General features: G+C 49.4%; 2 protein-coding genes across 2 annotated transcripts in view; one reads left to right on the forward strand and one right to left on the reverse strand.

The window, feature by feature from the left end:
* The window catches only part of slc25a32a (solute carrier family 25 member 32a), a 16,450-nt gene extending 1,627 nt beyond the window's left edge, over window positions 1-14,823 (forward strand). Inside the window, exons 3-7 of the mRNA XM_080525460.1 lie at window positions 2,560-2,645; window positions 3,308-3,462; window positions 4,608-4,721; window positions 5,825-5,970; window positions 11,748-14,823. Coding sequence (XP_080381586.1) covers window positions 2,560-2,645; window positions 3,308-3,462; window positions 4,608-4,721; window positions 5,825-5,970; window positions 11,748-11,874 — 628 coding nt within the window. The 3' untranslated portion in view covers window positions 11,875-14,823. The remainder of the gene's footprint in view (window positions 1-2,559; window positions 2,646-3,307; window positions 3,463-4,607; window positions 4,722-5,824; window positions 5,971-11,747) is intronic.
* A 2,307-nt stretch (window positions 14,824-17,130) lies between these two features.
* Window positions 17,131-20,000, reverse strand: part of cthrc1a (collagen triple helix repeat containing 1a) — a gene marked incomplete at both ends in the record, with an annotated part of 34,260 nt that continues 31,390 nt past the window's right edge. The window contains 3 exons of the mRNA XM_080527184.1: window positions 17,131-17,273; window positions 18,389-18,605; window positions 19,218-19,436. Coding sequence (XP_080383310.1) covers window positions 17,131-17,273; window positions 18,389-18,605; window positions 19,218-19,436 — 579 coding nt within the window. The remainder of the gene's footprint in view (window positions 17,274-18,388; window positions 18,606-19,217; window positions 19,437-20,000) is intronic.

Below are 20,000 nucleotides of genomic sequence, written 5' to 3' on the forward strand. Positions count from 1 at the left end.
ACCCTGTCTGGATGGTAGAACCCTGGTGGAACCCTGTCTGGGTGGGTGAGGTGGTGGTAGAAGCTAGCTAGCATCAAGGCCTAGTGTAAACAAAGCTCATTGTAATTGCAGTGTCCCCTTGTGGCCACAGGGGGAGCCAGACACCACATGTGGCTCCAAGGTATAGAAACATTTCTCTCAGAAAGTGTCAACATGCATAGCTGGCTTGGTGCTGACATGTTAGTATGGTATGGTGTTACAGACAGATTTACTGCGGCTCTAACAGGTGCAGCATGGGACACGCGGAGTGTGTGTGTTAGGTTACCTCTGCATAGCGATGACAGTTGTGACAGCACTCTGATGTGTGTGTGTGTGTGTGTGTGTGTGTGTGTGTGTGTGTGTCCGGCTCTGCTGCTCTACTGCATATGGACAGAACACACACACACGCACACACACTCACACACACACACACAGGGAACGCATGCGGACACCCACACACTCACACACAGGGAACGCATGCGGACACCAAACCCCACCTCACCCCAACCCCCCCCACCCCACCCCACCCCACCCCAGCTCCTGGCTGGCACAGTCTCCCTTCAGTGTTCTCCAGTATAAACAGGCAGTATTTACATTTTACATTTTGGCCATTTAGCAGAAGCCTTTATCCAAAGCAACTTAGAACAAAAACATTTGACTAAGTGAATCATCTCTCCACCAGTCACCGCAGGAGAAGTAATCTGGGTTCAGGCCTAAGGGCCATTGGCAGTCGTCATGCTAGGAATATTGTTGACCTTTGTTCTACATTAATGTGAGGTCATCAACACAACAGCAGCAGTGTTGCTGTGTGCACAGTCCACCGCAGCGGCGTGTGTACAGAAGGGGAGGCTGGCAGAGGTAGACATCGGAGGACGGGCTCGTTGTAATGCACAGAACGGAATGTGGAACGTTCTCAAACCAAGTTTTTTTTTTTATTATATATGTTTTTCTTCCAGATTTTATCCCTTTTTTCACCCAATTTGGTAGCCAATTGAACCCAACCTAGCATCCAATTATCCCCTGCCTATTGCGAGGGATCCGCCGCACGACCCCGCGGCCGGCAGTCCCAGAGGAGGCCGCCAGGCAGACTAGCTGACTGGCTCCTCGAGCCCAGCACCGTTATTCCAGCACCAGACGGGGGCGCTGTTGCGCGACGGATCCTTGTCCGGAACTACTCCTATACCCCCCTCGGGAGCGGCCGCCCAATATGCCGTTCCCCGTGTGTGCCCTGGCCATATCCGGGTCTGGCGAGCCGGGATACAAACCCCGGCCCCGGTGGGCAGCATGCACTAGTGGCCAGTGCTTAGAAACCACGTGTGTTTGATACCATACCATCCCAATGGTTCCATGCATTACAACGACCCCGTCCTCCGATGTCTGCCTCCGCCAGCCTCCCCTGGCGTAGGTGTGTGTGTGTGTGTGTGTGTGTGTGTGTGTGTCCTGGCAGGTCAAGGTGACTGTGTAGGTGTGTGTGTGCCAGTGGAGGCTGGTGACTTCCAGAATTGAGGAGGCCAATTTTTTTTCCGCTTGCTCGCTTCACTCGCGATGGAATGTTCCCTGTTCTTCTTATCTGTCTTTGTTAAAAATTATTAATTTGTGTTTGGCGGTACTGAAGGGATTGGGACACTCTCAGGATGGTGGATGAAGCAGCTTTTATTGCCTGCACAATGGGTCATCAAATAAACAAAACAATTGGCATGAATCTCTGGTCCGCCTGCAGCAGCTATTGTCCCTTCTGCTCAGGCTCACAACATTCACCACAACACATACAATCAATGACATGTCAAAAGCACTCAAACACTATGTCAATCAGACACACAACATACAATTCAGAACAATACTTCATCCATTTCTAATATTTATCCTGCAGAACAGCACTCATACGCGTGTGGCGGAAAAAGGTACTACACGGAGGCCAGGCCTCCTGTGCTCACCCATTTTCAGTGATTTGGCCAATCACATTTGCCATGAAAAAAATTGCATTACATTGACTTCTATGAGAAACCACTTTCCGACAGGAGGCCTGGCCTCCGTGTAGTACCTTTTTCCGCCACACGTGTGTATGAGTGCTGTTCTGCAGGATAAATATTAGAAATGGATGAAGTATTGTTCTGAATTGTATGTTGTGTGTCTGATAAAAAATATAATTATTGCTTTTTTAAATCTCTCTCTCTTCTCTCAAATTATTGGGGAGGCCAGGCCTCCTCCACCTCTATGGAGGAGCCTCCACTGGTGTGTGCGTGTGTGCATGTGTGCGTGCGCGTGTGTGTGTGTGTCTTGGCAGGTAAAGGTGTGTGTGTCTTGGCAAGTAAAGGTGACTGTGTAGGTTGGGCATGTTTAGACAGGTGGGGGGTGTGGTTCATTGTATTTGCTGTTCCTTTCCTCTCTCCCTGTCTCTCTCTCTCACTATCTGTCTGTCCATCTCTCCCTTTCTATCTTTTCCTCCTTCCCTCCCATCATCTCTCTCTCTCTCTCTCTCTCTCTCTCTCTCTCTCTCTCTCTCTCTCTCTCTCTCTCTCTCTCTCTCTCTCCTCCCTACAGCTACAACGCCATCAAGTCGTACACCCAGGAGGGCAGACAGACAGAGCTGAGTGCAGCAGAACACCTGGTGTCTGCAGCCGAGGCTGGTTAGTACCCTTCTCATCTACCAGGGTTAGGGGGGGGGGGGGGGGGGGTAGCAGACCACCTGGTGTCTGCAGCAGAGGCTGGTTAGTACCCTTCTCCTCCACCAGGGTTAGGGGGGGGGTAGGGCTAGGCATGCCCTCAGCTGTGACTTAAGTCACCATAAAGCACAGACTCCAGTGCCTTGTTGTTTCCTTCAGACGGGTTGTGACCAGAGAAACAGAATGAAGAAGCACGGTTCGAAACGTCTCTCGGCCATTCACAAAGCTTGTTCTAATCAACCTGTAGCATAATGTCTTATTAATGACTATGTAAAGATTTGTATGAATGGGTAATACGGTGTATGAATGTTTATAACTGTATAATGTTGTATATGAACGTGTATGGATGTTTATAATTGTGTAGCTGTGTATGCGACTGCCTATTACCCCCCCACAGACGAGACATCACAGTATGACAAAATATCATCATAACATCACCAGTTACCAGACACATTATTAATAAACACACGTCCCTGTTTTATAAACCCTCAACGAATCCTCCAGGTTGGGAGTAGTTGCCAGGTGGGCTACTCGACCAGTGTGACTAGCACAGGGGAGGAGTGTGGCAGTGAGTGGCCCCCCAGTCTCAGCCCCCCCCCCTCCTCTCCTCTCCTGCCCCCCCCCAGGCATCCTGACCCTCTGCCTCACCAACCCCGTCTGGGTGACCAAGACCCGCCTGGTCCTGCAGTACAACGCTGACCCAGACAGGAAACAGTACAAAGGCATGATGGACGCCCTGGTGAAGATCTACCAGTATGAGGGCATCCCCGGACTCTACAGGGTACACACACACACACACGCACAAGCTGCCATCACACACGCACACACACACACACACGCACACACACGCTGCCATCACGCACGCACACGCACATGCACACACACACACATGCATGCTGCCATCACGCACGCACACACACACACACACACGCTGCCGTCACGCACGCACACACACACACACACACACACACACACATGCACACTGCCATCACGCACGCACACACACACACACACACACACGCACACACACACACATGCACGCTGCCATCACGCACACACACACACACACACACACACACACAGGCACACTGCCATCACACGCACACACACACACACACACACACACCAGGATTCCCATATAGGGGAGTGCACAAGTGTACACTTCAGGAAGAGGGTAGAGAATTGTGTATCAGCCCCCTGATATCTGTGTCAATCACAGTGAATTGTGCTCATCTGCCTTGCATTACTGGTTCCTGCTTGTGATTCTACAGCCAGCCACTAGAGGGCGTATCTGTCTATTTATATTTAAATGACACAGCATGTTTTGATTAGGAGTGTTCCTCCTGCTAGAACACAGCCAAAGGGCGCGCCCACAGCGTTGTCAGCACATGAAGTACGCTCTCAACCTTTGGCCTAGTTTGGGCTTAGTGAACAAGAACCCTTTTAAATGAACTGGGTCAACTGTCCCCCCGTTCACACACAAACACACACCATCCTAGAGCCCTTTTCACTCGTGGTACCGGACGAACAAGCCCGTTGGTTAACGCATGGAATGGAATGAGAGATGATGGCGCCGTGTGTGACACCGTTCCTCATTCCAGTCCAGGCGTTACAGCGAGCCCGTCCTCCGATCTCTACCTCCGCTAGCCTCCCCTGCTCTGTACAGCCTCCAGAGGTTAAGACTCGCCCCCGGTGTCCAGCTGTGTTTGCTATGTCTCTCTCTCTCTCACCCCCTCCCCTCCCCCCGCCCCACCCTCTCACCCCCCCTCCCCTCCCCCCGCCCCGCCCTCTCACCCCCCCCTTTTTATCTCTGTCCAGCTGTATCTACTAAGACTTTATGTCTGTGTGAAGCTAAGACGTGTGTGTGTGTGTGTGTGTGTGTGTCTGCGTCTGCGTCTGCGTCTGCGTGTGCGTGTGCGTGTGCAGGGGTTCCTCCCAGGTCTGGTGGGCACCTCCCACGCCGCCCTGCAGTTCATGACCTACGAGGGTCTGAAGAGAGACTACAACAAGTACAAGAACATGCCCTCTGAAGCCCTGCTGGTGAGACACACACACACACAAGAACATGCCCTCTGAAGCCCTGCTGGTGAGACACACACACACACAAGAACATGCCCTCTGAAGCCCTGCTGGTGAGACACACACACACACAAGAACATGCCCTCTGAAGCCCTGCTGGTGAGACACACACACACACACACACACACACACACACACACAAGAACATGCCCTCTGAAGCTCTGCTGGTGAGACACACACACACACACACACAAGAACACACAAGAACATGCCCTCTGAAGCCCTGCTGGTGAGACACATACACACACACACACACACACACACACACACGAACATGCCCTCTGAAGCCCTGCTGGTGAGACACACACACACACACACACACACACACACACACACAAGAACATGCCCTCTGAAGCCCTGCTGGTGAGACACACACACACACACACACACACACACACACACACACTAAGCATGAACGCATAACACACACACACATCAGAGTCAAAACACACATACACACACACACACACACTAAGCATGAAAGCATAACACACACTAAGCATGAACGCATAACACACACTGGTGGTCTAGTGGATAGTGAGTTGGACTTGGGATCGGAAGGTTGTGAGTTCAAATCCCGCCTGAAACCACACCACTACTAGTGTGCCCTTGGGTAAGGCACTTAGCCCTCAGTTACTCCAGGGGGAATGTCCCTGTAATTCGTAATTGTAAGTCGCTTTGGATAAAAGCGTCTGCTAAATGGCAAAATTAGAAAATTATTAAATTAAATTAATTAATTACATCAGAGTCAAAACACATACACACACACACACACACTAAGCATGAACGATAACACACACACACTAAGCATGAACGCATAACACACACACACACACACACACACACTAAGCATGAACGCATAACACACACACACACACACACACACTAAGCATGAACGCATAACACACACACACACACTAAGCATGAACGCATAACACACACACACACAAACGCATAACACATTATGTTCTGGTTCTGCTGCTGGTTCTGACCAGCTCCTCAGCTCCTGTCGGCTCCGGTGTGTTTGCTGTGAAGGGTCTAACTCATTCTGTCCTCTTTGTCAGACTCCATGGGAGTACATCGCCATGGCAGCCGTCTCCAAGATATTCGCCGTGGCAACGACATACCCTTATCAGGTGGTGCGGGCACGGCTCCAGGACCAACACAACAACTATAACGGCATCATCGATGTCATCAGCAGAACATGGAGGTACACACACACACACACACACACACACACACACACTTTTACTCTAATTCTTGTGGCTGGTATAGTTAGGCCCGATCCCAATTCACCCCTAGCCCTTCGTTTTCACCCCTATGGCTCGATTTGCGCGTTCACGTTTAGGGCGAGGGCTGTCTCAATTCATATTTCATCGAGGGCTAGGGGTAAGGGGGAGGGCTAACTATCCCTTCGTTTCGAGGGATTTCAGGACCACACTAGCTTCGAAGGGCTAACGGTACGCTACCCCTTGATACCAGGATGCATTGCGAATCATCTACAGAAATCTTATGTCGCTCTATTCAATGCGGAAATGTCATTTTAATTCTCTGTAATTACTTATTAATAAAGATTTGAAAAATTATGATAACCATCTTATTGTCTTAGTTTAATGTCATTACAATGCATTATAGACCTTTTATTTATAACACGCATAACCCAAAAATCGCTTTTATGTCGGTGCTGTGTCTAACGTTACAGTAACGCAACGCTGCATGACAGTCGAGCATTTCAGAGATGTACAGTCATAAATCAATGATTACCTGTGGCGTTTGACAGCGGATGATGGTACACATATGTAAAGTTATCTATCAAACGTTCGGCTGACTTGTACATGATGCGCATTTTGACCTATTTCCACCCGCAATCTAATCCGAGCAGTTGTTATGGGTTGTATCATTCATTTCAATGCATTATAGACCTTTTCTTTATAACAAGCACAACAACAACAAAACGTTATCATGCTGATGTGCTGTGTGTCTAATGTTACAAGCTGATTTGTGCATGACAGCCGCGCATTGACATATTTCCATGTCTAATGGCATATGACACGCGAAATGTAACTACAGTTAAGGATACGCGTAAAGGATGATGATCTATCACCGTTCGACTCTACTGAGAAATGTTTCCGCTTATTTGTCATCTCTCCTTCACGGGCAAATGTGGCCGCGTCCCCAAGAGATCCTCTTTCTACGTTTTTGACCACCACTATGATGGATTGATTTTTGGATTCTAGACGACGAATTGTTCTGAGAAAGGCGCTTGGTAACGTGATTTTTGGACAACGCTTTATGACTACTGATGGACTGGTTGTTTTGGTTGGAGTCATTCATTGTCATTAAATTCATTGTCATTATTGCGATGTCCACAAAAAAGACATCGCTGACGGAAGAGACTAAAAAAGGAACGTCTAAACACTACAGTGTGTTGATAACAAACGAAAATAGATGCTTATAGCACACGCAACAGAAATAAACACAGCTGAAGGCATTGCGAGATGTGAGAATTCGCCGGCAACACAACGCGTCAACCGTACCGCGTGATGACGTAGGCGCCGTGAAGGGTTGTCCCAATTCATAGGGCTGAGATTTCAAGGGGTAGGGCTTGTGACGTATTCGAAGGCAAGGCCTTCGAATCGAGTGACACTCGAAAACGAGCCGTAGGGGTAGAAAAGGGAATTGGGATCGGGCCTTATTGTCTCCATAGTAACGAGGGGGCGGTGCCTAACCTGGTCTATTGTGAATGAATGAATGAATGAATGGTCTTTATTGTCATTGATATAGTACAGGTACCAAACAACGAAATTTGGGAGGGGGGGCTCCCCTGGTGCTAGGAAAGAAAAAAACAAAAAAACAAGAAGGGAAAGGAGCTGGTTTACATAAATAAAGGCTATGTACACTATCCACTATACTATACTATACAAATAAAACACTGTGCTGTACTCTATGCTATGCTATACCTATTCTAACATTTCCTATTCTCTGCAACCTTATGTACCCTAGGGTTGTCATATTGCACATAGTGTTATTGCACATTCATTTAAAGTGTCGCAGTTTGCAGGCTTGAAATGTACACATTCGTGCCTCAGCACTACACCTGATTTCAATCCAGCAGCTGCCATCAATCCGTCCAGACTGTCCAGGGCCCAGAACCTAGGTCTTTGCTGTGTTCAGGGCCTGAATGGCCCTGGGGTAGAAGCTGAGCTTCAGTCTGTTTGTCCTTGCGAACATGGTCCTGAACCGCCTGTTCGAGGGAAGCCGAGCAAAGTGTTCGTACCCAGGGTGGGATGGGTCTCTGGAGATCTTGGAGGCCTTCCTGAGGCAGCGTGTGTTGTACAGCTCTTCCAGAGAGGGGAGGGGGGCGCCGGTGATCTTCTGGGCCGTTCTCACGACTCTCTGTAGCGCATTCCTCTCTGCGGCTGTGCAGCTGGAGAACCAGTTGCAGATGCAGTAGGTGAGGATGCTCTCCACTGCGCAGCGGTAGAAGGCCACCAGCATCTCCTGTCCGATGTGGTCTTTCCTGAGGACTCTCAGGAAGAAGAGCCGCTGTTGTGCCTTCTTGATGATGGCTGCTGTGTTTTTCTTCCAGGACAGGTCATCCTGTATGTGCACCCCCAGGAATCGGAGGGTTGAGACTCTTTCCACGCTCCCTCCGTCGATGAGCAGGGGCTGGACCTCAGATTTTTTCCTCCTGAAGTCCACGATGATTTCCTGGGTCTTTGACTGGTTCAGCAGCAGGTTGTTAACCTTGCACAGCTTGCTCAGCTGCTCTACCTCATCCCTGTACGCCGCCTCGTCCCCCCCCCGAGATGCAGCCCACCACGGTGGTGTCGTCTGCAAACTTTACGATGGAGTTGCTGGGGTGGACGGGGGTGAAGTCGTAGGTGTAGAGGTTGTAGAGAATGGGGCTTAGCACGCAGCCCTGGGGGGACCCAGTGCTGAGTCTGAGGGCTGTGGAGGTGTGGGAGCTCACCTGGGGGCGGTCGGACAGGAAGTCCTTGATCCATGCACATATAGAGTGTGATAGTCCCAGGTCTAGTAGTTTGGTCACTAGCCTGTCTGGAAGGATGGTGTTGAAGGCAGAGCTGAAGTCCACAAAGAGCAGTCTCGCGTAGCTGTTTCCCCTCTCCAGGTGGGATAGAGTGGAGTGGAGAGTCGTCGCGATGGCGTCCTCTGTGGACCTGTGGGCTCTGTAGGCGAACTGGTATGGATCCAGGTTGGGCGGGAGGCGTGTGACTATGTGGGCCCGGACTAGTTTCTCGAAGCACTTCATGATGATTGGTGTGAGTGCCACCGGGCGGTAGTCGTTTAGGCAGCTCACCGTGCTTTTCTTCGGGACTGGGATGATAGTTGAGGTTTTCAGGCAGGGTGGGATGGTGGCCTGGGACAGGGACTGGTTGAAGATGTTGGTGAAAACCCCGGCCAGCTGGTCGGCGCAGTCCCTCAGCACCCGTCCCAGGACGCCATCCGGCCCTGAGGCTTTCCTGGGGTCCGCCGCCTTCAGCACGCGTCTCACTTCATGCTCTGTGAGGGTGAGGCTGCTGAGAGCTGGAGAGAGTGGTGTTTGTGTTGTGGTTACCTCCGTTCGCCCCTCGTCGAACCGGGCGTAGAAGGAGTTCAGCTTTTCCGCCAGCAGGGGGTCGTCCTCCGCAGCTGTGAGCCTGTTGGCTCTGAAGTTTGTCATGTGCTGAACCCCCTGCCACACCCGCCTGGAGTCGTTGCTCAGGAAGCATTCCTCAATCTTCTCTCTTAGGGCTTTCACACCGGCAAAGAACCGTGCCGGTTCGCGTCTGGAACCGGCCGGCGCGTTCAGACCGCGCGTTCAGACCGAAGCTCAATTGATTTGGAACCTGAAAAGTTGGTTCGCAGCGGGCACCAAAAAATAGTGGTTCTCAAGCGCGAACCAAAACGTAGAACAGTCACGTCGTCAGAGGGTGTGTCCTATTCTAGGCTGCAGAGACCAGCAAGGAGGAAGTAGACAAAATGTAATCTAATCTAAATCTAATCATTAGTGATCAAAAACAATATCAAAAGTGTCATTATTCTCTCTCTATCTTCCTCACATGCTCAGCAAACACACACACGCACACGCGCGCGGACATGCGCGAACGCGAATTTCGTAAGCCATTTCTATTCCAGTAATGGAGCAGCTGATTAGTAAGAGAATGCGTGTAAAAAGTGTCTTGTTGTGTTTCACAGAAAATTGTGTTTATTTCAGATACTGTAGTAGTGGAAGATATTATCCTCTTTTCCAGTGAAGTAGCTGCCATCTAGTTGTGAATTGTTTTGTTTATCCCGCCCCTTCATCACCCAGCGTTGATGACGCGGATGGTTCAGGTTACACTGGTATGAACGCGGGCTCGTTCGCCAGACAGCACCAAGGTTCAGAGGTTTCCGAACGCGAACGCGAACCGGCACGGTTCTTTGCCGGTGTGAAAGCCCTATCTGTGGTCTGCCTTGGCCTCCCGGATGCCGCGCTTTAGGTTAGCCCTGGTGGTGCTGTACAGCAGTGTGCCCTTCCCTGCGAAGGCGTTGTCCCTCTCCTTGATCAGTTTTTGGACCTTCCCAGTCATCCATGGCTTCGTGTTGGGGTAGACCCGGACCCGTTTGTCCACGGTGGCTGAGTTGGTGCAGTTCACTATGTGGTTCAGAACCGACGACGTGAACTGTTCCAGGTCCTCATGCTCATATTCCTGCCATGAGGTGTCATTCAGGCAGATCTGCAGTGGAGCGGACCCTGCTGGCCAGGTTCTGACAGTCTTAGTGGTGATGGGAGCACTTTTCCTCATGGGAGTGTAGGCTGGGATCAGGAGGATTGACACATGGTCAGACATGCCTAGATGAGCTAGCGGTCTAGCCTTGTAAGCAAGCTTGATGTTGGTGTATACCTTATCCAGTGTTTTTTCTCCTCTTGTTGCACATTTAACATGCTGATAGAACTTCGGTAGTACTACCTTCAGGTCAGCATGATTGAAATCTCCCGCGATGATGTGTACGGCTTGAGGGTCCGCGCTCAGTCCACTACTGATGACGTCATATAGCCGCGCCAATGCTAAGCTACCAACCGCGTTAGGCGGAATGTAAACACATGTAATGTACACTGTGTTGAATTCCCTCGGGAGGTATGTGGGTCGGCATTTAACAGTCAAGTATTCCAGGTCTGGGGAGCAGTGGCTACTTACAGTTTTTGTGTTTAAGCACCAGCTGTCCTTCGTAGATATAATGAGGCCGCCTCCGCGCGTCTTCTCACTAAGCAGCGTCCTGTCCGCCCGGTGTAAAGTCCTTCCTTCCAAACCGACCGCGGAGTCCAAGATGGTGTCATTTAGCCAGGTCTCCGTGAGAATAATCACACAGCTATCTCCCACGGTGTTGTTAGTAGCGACCTGCAGTCTCAATTCGTCCATCTTGTTAGCCAGAGACCTGACGTTGGATAGGAAAATACTCGGCAAAGCAGGTTTATCCGGGCTTCTCTTTAGCCTAGCTAGCAGGCCACCCCTTCGTCCTCGGCGTTGCTTACGGTCACGACGCCGACGTTTGCGCTTGAGGGCTGGGACCGCGAACCATTGTTCTCCCGGCGACCTAGCGATTTCGAATGGGATCCTTTGTTGTTTCAAGAATTCCGTTGTTACAGTCCTCTCATTTTGCGCACCAACTTCTAGTAAGTCTAGTCTGCTGTAGGTACTATTTACACAACCGTTCCCTATAAGTACTAAAATAAAAATGTACATACAAATGTACTTAAAAACACAAAAAAGCACCAGCGTTGGAGCCACTCCGAGCCGCGCGTCTGATCGCGCCGCCATCTTGGAAACTTTTTGACAAACATTGTGTTTGTCTCCATAGTAAAGAGGGGGTGGAGCCTAACCTGGTCTATTGTGTTTGTCTCCATAGTAATGAGGGGCCGGTGCCTAACCTGGTCTATTGTGTTTGTCTCCATAGTAATGAGGGGGCGGAGCCTAACCTGGTCTATTGTGTTTGTCTCCATAGTAACGAGGGGGCAGTGGGCTTCTACAAGGGCATGGTGCCTAACCTGGTCCGTGTCATCCCCGCCTGCTGCATCACTTTCCTGGTCTATGAGAACGTCTCCCGTCTGCTGCTCGGACAGTACAAGTGATTCTACTGGTCTCTACTGGCCTCTAATGGTCTATACTGCACTCTGCTGGTCTCTACTGGACTCTACTGAACTCTGCTGCTCTCTGCTGGTCTCTACCTACCTCTACTGCACTCTACTGTCCTCTGCTAATCTCTACTGGTTTCTACTGGACTCTACTGGTCTCTATGGTCTCTGCTGGTCTCTACTAGTCTATACTTCCCCCTACTCGTCTCTACTGGACTCTATTGGTCTATACTGCACTCTGCTGGTCTCTACTGGACTCTACTGAACTCTGCTGCTCTCTACTGGTCTATACTGGTCTCTACTGGACTCTGCTGCTCTCTGCTGGTCTCTACCTACCTCTACTGCACTCTACTGTCCTCTGCTGGTCTCTACTGGTTTCTACTGGACTCTACTGGACTCTACTGGTCTCTAAGGTCTCTGCTGGTCTCTAACGGTCTATACTTCCCCCTACTCGTCTCTACTGGACTCTATTGGTCTATACTGCCCCCTACCGGTCTCGGCTGTAAGCTACTGGAAGCAACCCCCGACCGACCAACCAACCAACCAATCACTGTTTCTGGTACAGCACAAGACAACCTCTGTCAACAACTAACCACAGCTGCTGTTGCTGCTACATCTGTTACTGGCTGTGCTGTTTCCTCTGCTCTAAGCAACACCGTCACTATAGGAGAACCTGTATAAACAACAACAACAACAACCAGAATTACGAATGGACCTTTACTGTACAGAGCAACAACCAATTACAGCTGCTGAAACAAGTGCCAGCCAATCTCCCTTCAACTGCAGAGTGTTTTGGACCAATAGACAGTGGCTTGAGAATGGGTATGAATCAGGAAGTTCCACACCACTAGGGGGTGCCACACACCAACGAGAGACAGTTGTTTGTACATTGGGACTGCACCACAATAAGAGTAGAGGAAGAACAGTTCACCAAACCAAGGAGCATGTAAGTTAGCGCTGCTGGGTCTCTTCTTCTCTGGGAACCTTCTTCTCCTAGTAAAAATACATTTAAAAAATAAAAATAATATGCCACCAGGTGGGAAATGCTTCAGTTAACTTAGTTAACACACATATTGTTAGTTAAAGAAAACACATGTCTAAAAAAAAAAAAAATAAATATATATAAACATAACCAGTTCATATTGTTCTACTGTATGTGATGTACATGTGTTGACATGTCTGGAGTCTCTCCAGCCTGGATGGACATCTGTGTCTCAGACATACGTGTTGTAGGCGGGACATACGTGTTGTAGGTGTCGAGAAGGACGGAATCCTTTAACCTCGCTGGTGTAGAAAACGTTACGACATTATCAGCTTGATTCCACTGCCGAGGCACTCCAGGTGGGATATCAGTGGAATCCTCGACAAGGCTTTTCCCGGAAAGTTCCAGAAGGCTTCGTAAAAAGACTGGCGCACAGATGGACGCGAACATCCATGAAAGGACTCGATGAAAGAGATAACAAAAAAAACACGAAAAAAACCGAACTGCTGATCTGCAGAATGAGTTTTATAAATGGATCAAAGAGAGATATTTTAGAGATAATGTATTACGGAGAGAGAAAAAAACAAAGGCAATGTCAGGGACAGACGGTTGAATGAATAATGATTGTGTGGGGTGATGTTTGGGGACGGGGACGGGATATTGGAACATTATCGTGGCGTTTTTAAGCCATGGCTTCACGTTGATGCTCAGTGTTCTAGTATCTGTGTGTCTGTCGATATTCCAGCTCATCTTTGACATGGTGTATAAGTGTGTCTGTGCTTTCTGTACTGGCTCTAGTCACCTCTGCTGTGGTCTTGCTGACGTGTCCAGGAAGCTGTTTGTTTAAAGATAACGTTATGATAACGTAATGTTTAAAGGGATCTGTACAACTCCTGCTATAATACTGTTGAATTCAAAATGGCACCCTATCCCCTTAGCCATTCCTGTAGGTCTGAGATGATTGGTCAGTAGAGGTAGATATCATGAGGGGAGACTGGTGGAGGTAGAAATCGGAGGACGGGCTCATTGTGATGTATGGGCATGAGGTTTGTATCAAACATTTAATGAGCCTGTCCTTGGATTGCTACCTTCACCAGCCTTCCCTGGATTGGATAGAATCAAGTGCTAATGTGCTACGGTGATTGCTCCCCCTAATAATCTTCTGATTGGCTCCCCAGAGCGGTTTGGACCCCCCCCTGTGTCGTCTGATTGGCTATGCGGAACTCACACAGGGGAGGCTAGTGGAGCTGGAAATTACCCGTTCTCCCCTGAATTCTCACCATTTTGCTCCTTAATTATCAAAGTCTCTCAGATCTATAGGAGTGTCTGCACCAGTGATCCTGCTCTTGAAGAGCTGCAGCACTGCTGGCCTTTGCTCCAGCTCACACACCTGATTCAGCTGATCAAGGTTTAGTAGATCAGTTGATTAGTTCAGTTATGTGTGATAGTGTTAGTACTGGCCTGGAGCCACTGGAGACCTGGAGCCACTGCAGCTCGCTCTCTTCTCTGTCTCTCTGTCTTTGTCTCTGTCCCTTTGTCTCTCTCTCTCTGTGTCTGTGTCTGTGTCTGTGTCTGTGTCTGTGTCTGTGTCTGTGTCTCTGTCTCTGTCTCCAGGACCAGGATCGACCCAGAGAAGTGGGAGGTCCTGATTCTGATTCAGGGGGTAGGGGTTGACTTGGTGTTCATACTGTACACAGTCCAGACAGTAGGAGTGGGGTCACACACTGACTCCCAGTCATCCACATTTTAACTTTGAGAGAAGGCGGCTGCCATTTTGTCTGTTATGAATAAAAATGTATCATTGTACCAACCAAAGACCTGAACTATACTTCTGTTGTCCAGGAGATTTAGGGTACATGTGTGATACAGGAACACCGGTCATGTACCACGGAAGTTAGCTGACACATGCTACTCTGTTCAGTGCATATATTTTTAGTATGAAACAAAAATAAAGTGTTTGTCTTTCGTTACATTTCATACCGTCCAGACATCCATTTTGTTTAGGTTAGTTTCCGACCCTGTGCTATCTGGTGCTGCCCTCTGTCTCCCCTGCTCTGTGCATATTAAAGTTTATTTACTGTATGCAGAGCATACAGATGTAAACGATACAATGGAATGCCTGCTACAGTAAAAAAAACGTAAACTTTATCCCATCCCTCTGACAAGCTATCAGCGTAGCCATGCACACCCAACCCCTATGACTTCAGACCTGGAAGGTGCTTTAGCTAACTCCTATAACAATTCATATTGTTGACTAGCTATATCGTTATTTTGTCACACATGAAGTTGTCTCAATCACACACAGGTCTGGACCTACGAGATTAGAGGATAAATCACCACAGAGCGTTGAGTCATGATGAAGCTGTATTCAAGCGTGCTATCATTTCTCCCTTGTATGTAGGGGAGACATCTCAAACAATGTCAGTAACCCTCAGGGATGTATGTAGTTTAGGGGTTCGCCTTGAGGGAGGGCGGATTAGATTAAATTAGATTCAACTTTATTGTCATTGCAGGGTACAAGTACCAGACAACGAGAGACAGAGAGAGAGTCAGCCACTATCCTGATGTACATTCCTCTCAAACTGGACAAGGACGTCACGTTACAATACACGTGAGTTACGCTATATACGGTTCTAAACACGTGAACTTGTATGTACTGTAAAGCTTATACAACACTGTTGAGCAGCCAAGATAGGAGTAATTTGTGAAGAAAAAAAACACTTAATACACACACACAGTATAGGCAGAGCCCAGTGGAGGCTGGTGGAGGTGGAGGCCATCAGGGACCAGTTAACCATCCTTGGTCGCCGCAGGCTCCGCGGGCCGAGAGCAGCGCAGACATCCATACGTCCAATTACTGCTCTGGTCTCCAGCTGTTATAACTCTCAAGCAGCGTGACTCACTCTCTCAACCTTACACCAGGAACATACACTCGCACACACACACACACACACACACACACATACACACATACATAGCTCTAGTCACACACACACACACACACACACACACACACACACACATACCTCTAGTCACACACACACACATACCTCTAGTCACACACACACACTCTCACACACACACACACACACACACACACACACACACAGTGTGTCTGGTAGGGGGCTTTAATTACCCAGGCAACGTCGTACCGCAGTGCTCCGTCCTCCAGGAAATGCAGTTCAGTGGTTTAGTTCCTACAGAAATGCAGTTCAGTGGTTTAGTTCCTACAGAAATGCAGTTCAGTGGTTTAGTTCCTACAGAAATGCAGTTCAGTGGTTTAGTTCCTACAGAAATGCAGTTCAGTGGTTTAGTTCCTACAGAAATGCAGTTCAGTGGTTTAGTTCCTACAGAAATGCAGTTCAGTGGTTTAGTTCCTACAGAAATGCAGTTCAGTGGTTTAGTTCCTACAGAAATGCAGTTCAGTGGTTTAGTTCCTACAGAAATGCAGTTCAGTGGTTTAGTTCCTACAGAAATGCAGTTCAGTGGTTTAGTTCCTGTATGTAACGATGAATTGAGAATCAAGGACCCCAATTGAAATAAGCCAGTGGCTTTCTTGGGTTTTTATCCTGTTAGTTGACCTTGTATGTAATATGTACTTTCATGTACCTACTTCTGCAAATCTTCTAATAAAGTTTTCAATCAATCAATCCTACAGAAATGCAGTTCAGTGGTTTAGTTCCTACAGAAATGCAGTTCAGTGGTTAAGTTCCTACAGAAATGCAGTTCAGTGGTTTAGTTCCTACAGAAATGCAGTTCAGTGGTTTAGGTCCTACAGAAATGCAGAATAGCAATCTGCCTGTCTAACAACACTCTGATACAATATTCATCACCGAAAGAAATACCAATCGCTCCGTTTTATATAAAAAGTTTCATTTATTGAATTCAAGATATAAAAAATGACGTCTTGGCAAAGATCCAGTCATTGACAGGGCGTGGCTCTGAGGCTACACAACACTGACCAGAACCTGAGGTAAGAACCTGCTGTCAGAAAGTCACCATTTTGTGAGGTGAAGTCCCTATTGTAACATGTTCCCAGGTGTAACATGTTCCCAGGTATTCAATGATTTGATAATAATCAATAATATAAGTTATGGGGGTATAGAGTGACATCATGAACTTAAGGGCAGACATTACACATCACATCACCCCATTTTAATCACCCACTACTAAAACAGGGGCACAGGAGCTGGGGGGTCAAACAAGGGGCTGGGGGGTCAAACAAGGGGCTGTGGTGGGGTGGAGGGTTCTCTGTAGGGGGGTGTAGGGGGTCATTTGGGCAGCTCCTCGATGATGACCCGTGTGACGGAGTTCCACCCGGTGGAGGCGTCACCGCGGGGATAGTCGGCACACGTGCCCACCCAGATACCCACGTCCACCAGGCCTGACTGGACCCCCTCACACAGACCCTCCACTGGAGGCAGGACACACACACACACACACACAGACACACAGATAAGAGAGATCAGCCATATGGTGCCAACAGAGCAGAGCAGGTCAGAGCAGACACACAAACAGATAAACAAATGGATTAAAGAACAGCTTGAGAGCATACACACACACACACACACACACACACACACACCCAGCACGCACGCACACATGCGCACACACACACACACACACACACACACACACACGCACACACACACACACACGACAGTGTGATCAGGTGTTCGCTAGGTTTGTTTGTCTTCACTGTTGTTTGTCTTCACCCCATGACCTCTGGGGAGAGTTCTGTATCTGACATGGTGAGAGCTCTCACACACACACACACACACACACACACTGTGAAATGTGGTGAGAAACCGCGCGGCTCTCACAGATACCTGTGGTCTGCTTTGTGCTCCAGGACGTCAGTGAGCTGCAATAACACCACAGAGACAAAGACACGGTCTGGGAGGGCTGTGTGTATGGTGTATGGTGTGTTGTGTGTTGTTTGTTGTGTGTTGTGTGTTGTGTAAGATGAGTTGTGTTGTATATGGTGTGTTGTGTGTTGTTTGTGGTGTGTTGTGTACGGCGTGTTGTGTGTTGTGTGTTGTGTATTGTGTGTGGTGTGTATGGTGTTAATTGTGTTTGTTGTATGTACGTTTGGAGGAAGAAAGTTTCCAAAACAACTGTCTTTGTCTTTGAGACATTTGGAAATACTAAAATACCACCCTGTTAACCCTAAGGTTTAGTCCAGGAGGATAGCACGAGTTAGCACCAGGACTAACCTGTCTCTAACTAGGGTTTAGACCAGGACTAACCTGTCTACCTGTAGGGTTTAGACCAGGGGGATATTCCATCAACGTCGCTAAAGGAGAATCTAGGCTTATTTCAATAAGTCTAGCGAGTCTTAAGTCTCGATAAGCCTCTTACTTCGAAATAAGGCTTATTTCGAGGTAAGAGGCTTATCGAGACTTGCTAGACTCATCGAAATAAGCCTAGATTCTCCTTTAGCGACGTTGATGGAATACCCCCCTGGAATAATAATAAAAATGTAATTATTATTACTGTTGTTGTTGTTGTTGTGGTGCTAGTGCTGACCTGAGGAGGTGCGGTGGATGTTGATGGTGGAGTTGAGTTCTGGGCTGCCCTGGTCCAGGTAGATGATGGACTCGATGGGCAGCGGTCCGGCACACTCAGCGCCGTTAAAGGTGAAGTACCATCGCTGGCAACACGCCGTCTTACACTTCAGACGCAGCGAGCCGGTGAACAGGACACGCAGCGCACTGTCTGAACGCAGCTTAGTGAACGTACAGTCCTACGGTAGAGAGGGAGGGAGGGGGGAGGAGGAGGGGGGGGGGAGAGGGGGGAGAGGGAGAGAGAGAGGGAGGAGGGTGGAGAGGGAGAGAGAGGGAGGAGGGTGGAGAGAGAGAGAGAGAGAGGGTGGGGGGGAAGGAGGGAGAGGGAGAGAGGGAGAGGGAGGGAGGGATAGAGAGAGAGAGAGAGAGAGAAAGGGATAGTGGGCACACGATGTTAGTCACTGCTGTCACCTTGGTTACAAATGACATGTCTATCTGCTTTAGACAGGAAGAAGCATTGTGCTGCACTGTTTGTCGATCTATCTAAAGCGTTCGATACAGTACAGTACACACTCCTGCAGATCTGACATGGTTTGATGGTATAAGCAGCATGGAGATGGTCCCACCTTTCCTCCTGGTAGACTAGGATTGTTCAACATGGTACCTATCCTGTCTCTCCAGCTCTGCAAGAGTGGCAGCTCCCATTACAGTGTATGTACACAGTATGAATCAATCAGGGGAGGCTGGCGGAGGTAGAAATCGGAGGACGGGAGGACATTAACAATGAGCCGTCCTCCAATTTCCACCTCCACCAGCCTCTACCCTCCGCCAGCCTCCAAGCCTCTACTCACAGCGATCTTTCCGAGGTCGATGCCGTAGTTCAGAGAGTTCCAGGCGCACTGTTTGAAGTTTGGTTTCCACGGCTCCTCGTAGCGCTCGCTGACACACTCCCCCTTCTCCCCCCGAGGGCCGTCGCGCCCCGGAATCCCCGGGGTACCTGGGATACCGTTCACCCCCGGGTTACCATCACGACCCTGGGACCCCGACGGACCCTGCAGGCAGGTGTTGTACTGTAGAGGGGGGAGAGGGGGGGAGGGGAAGGGAGGGGGGAGCAAAGGAAGGGGGGGGCAAAGGGATCGGTGGGGCAAGGTGGGGAGGCAAAGGGAGGGGGGGGGGGGGAAGGGAAGGGGGGAGCAAAGGGGGGGAGCAAAGGGAGGAGGGGCAAGGAGGGGGGGCAAAGGGAGGGGGGCAACGGGGGAGGCAAAGTGAGGGGGGGAGCAGAGGGGGGGAGCAAAGAGAGGAGGGGCACGGAGGGGGGGGGGCAAGGAGGGGGGGCAAAGGGAGGGGGGCAACGGGGGAAGCAAAGTGGGGGGGGAGCAGAGGGGGGGAGCAAAGGGAGGGGGAGGAGCAAAGGTAACGGTCAAGTTAGATAGTTCAGTTTCAGTCAAACTTTTCTGTGCTTGATTGAGTTTGTCTGGCACTATGGAAACAATGGAAGAGTCCCAAAATGGCAAACCCCGCTCCCGCCCATCTGTCACGGCGACACAAATGCTCAAAGTATTTTTTTAAAGTCTGGATGTTCTCGAGAGAGGAAACCAACAGACGATTGGCAAAGGAAGAATGGATCTTTTCTT

Source organism: Nansenia antarctica (genome assembly GCF_963989245.1).
Source record: "Nansenia antarctica genome assembly, chromosome: 3".
NCBI lineage: Eukaryota > Metazoa > Chordata > Actinopteri > Argentiniformes > Microstomatidae > Nansenia > Nansenia antarctica.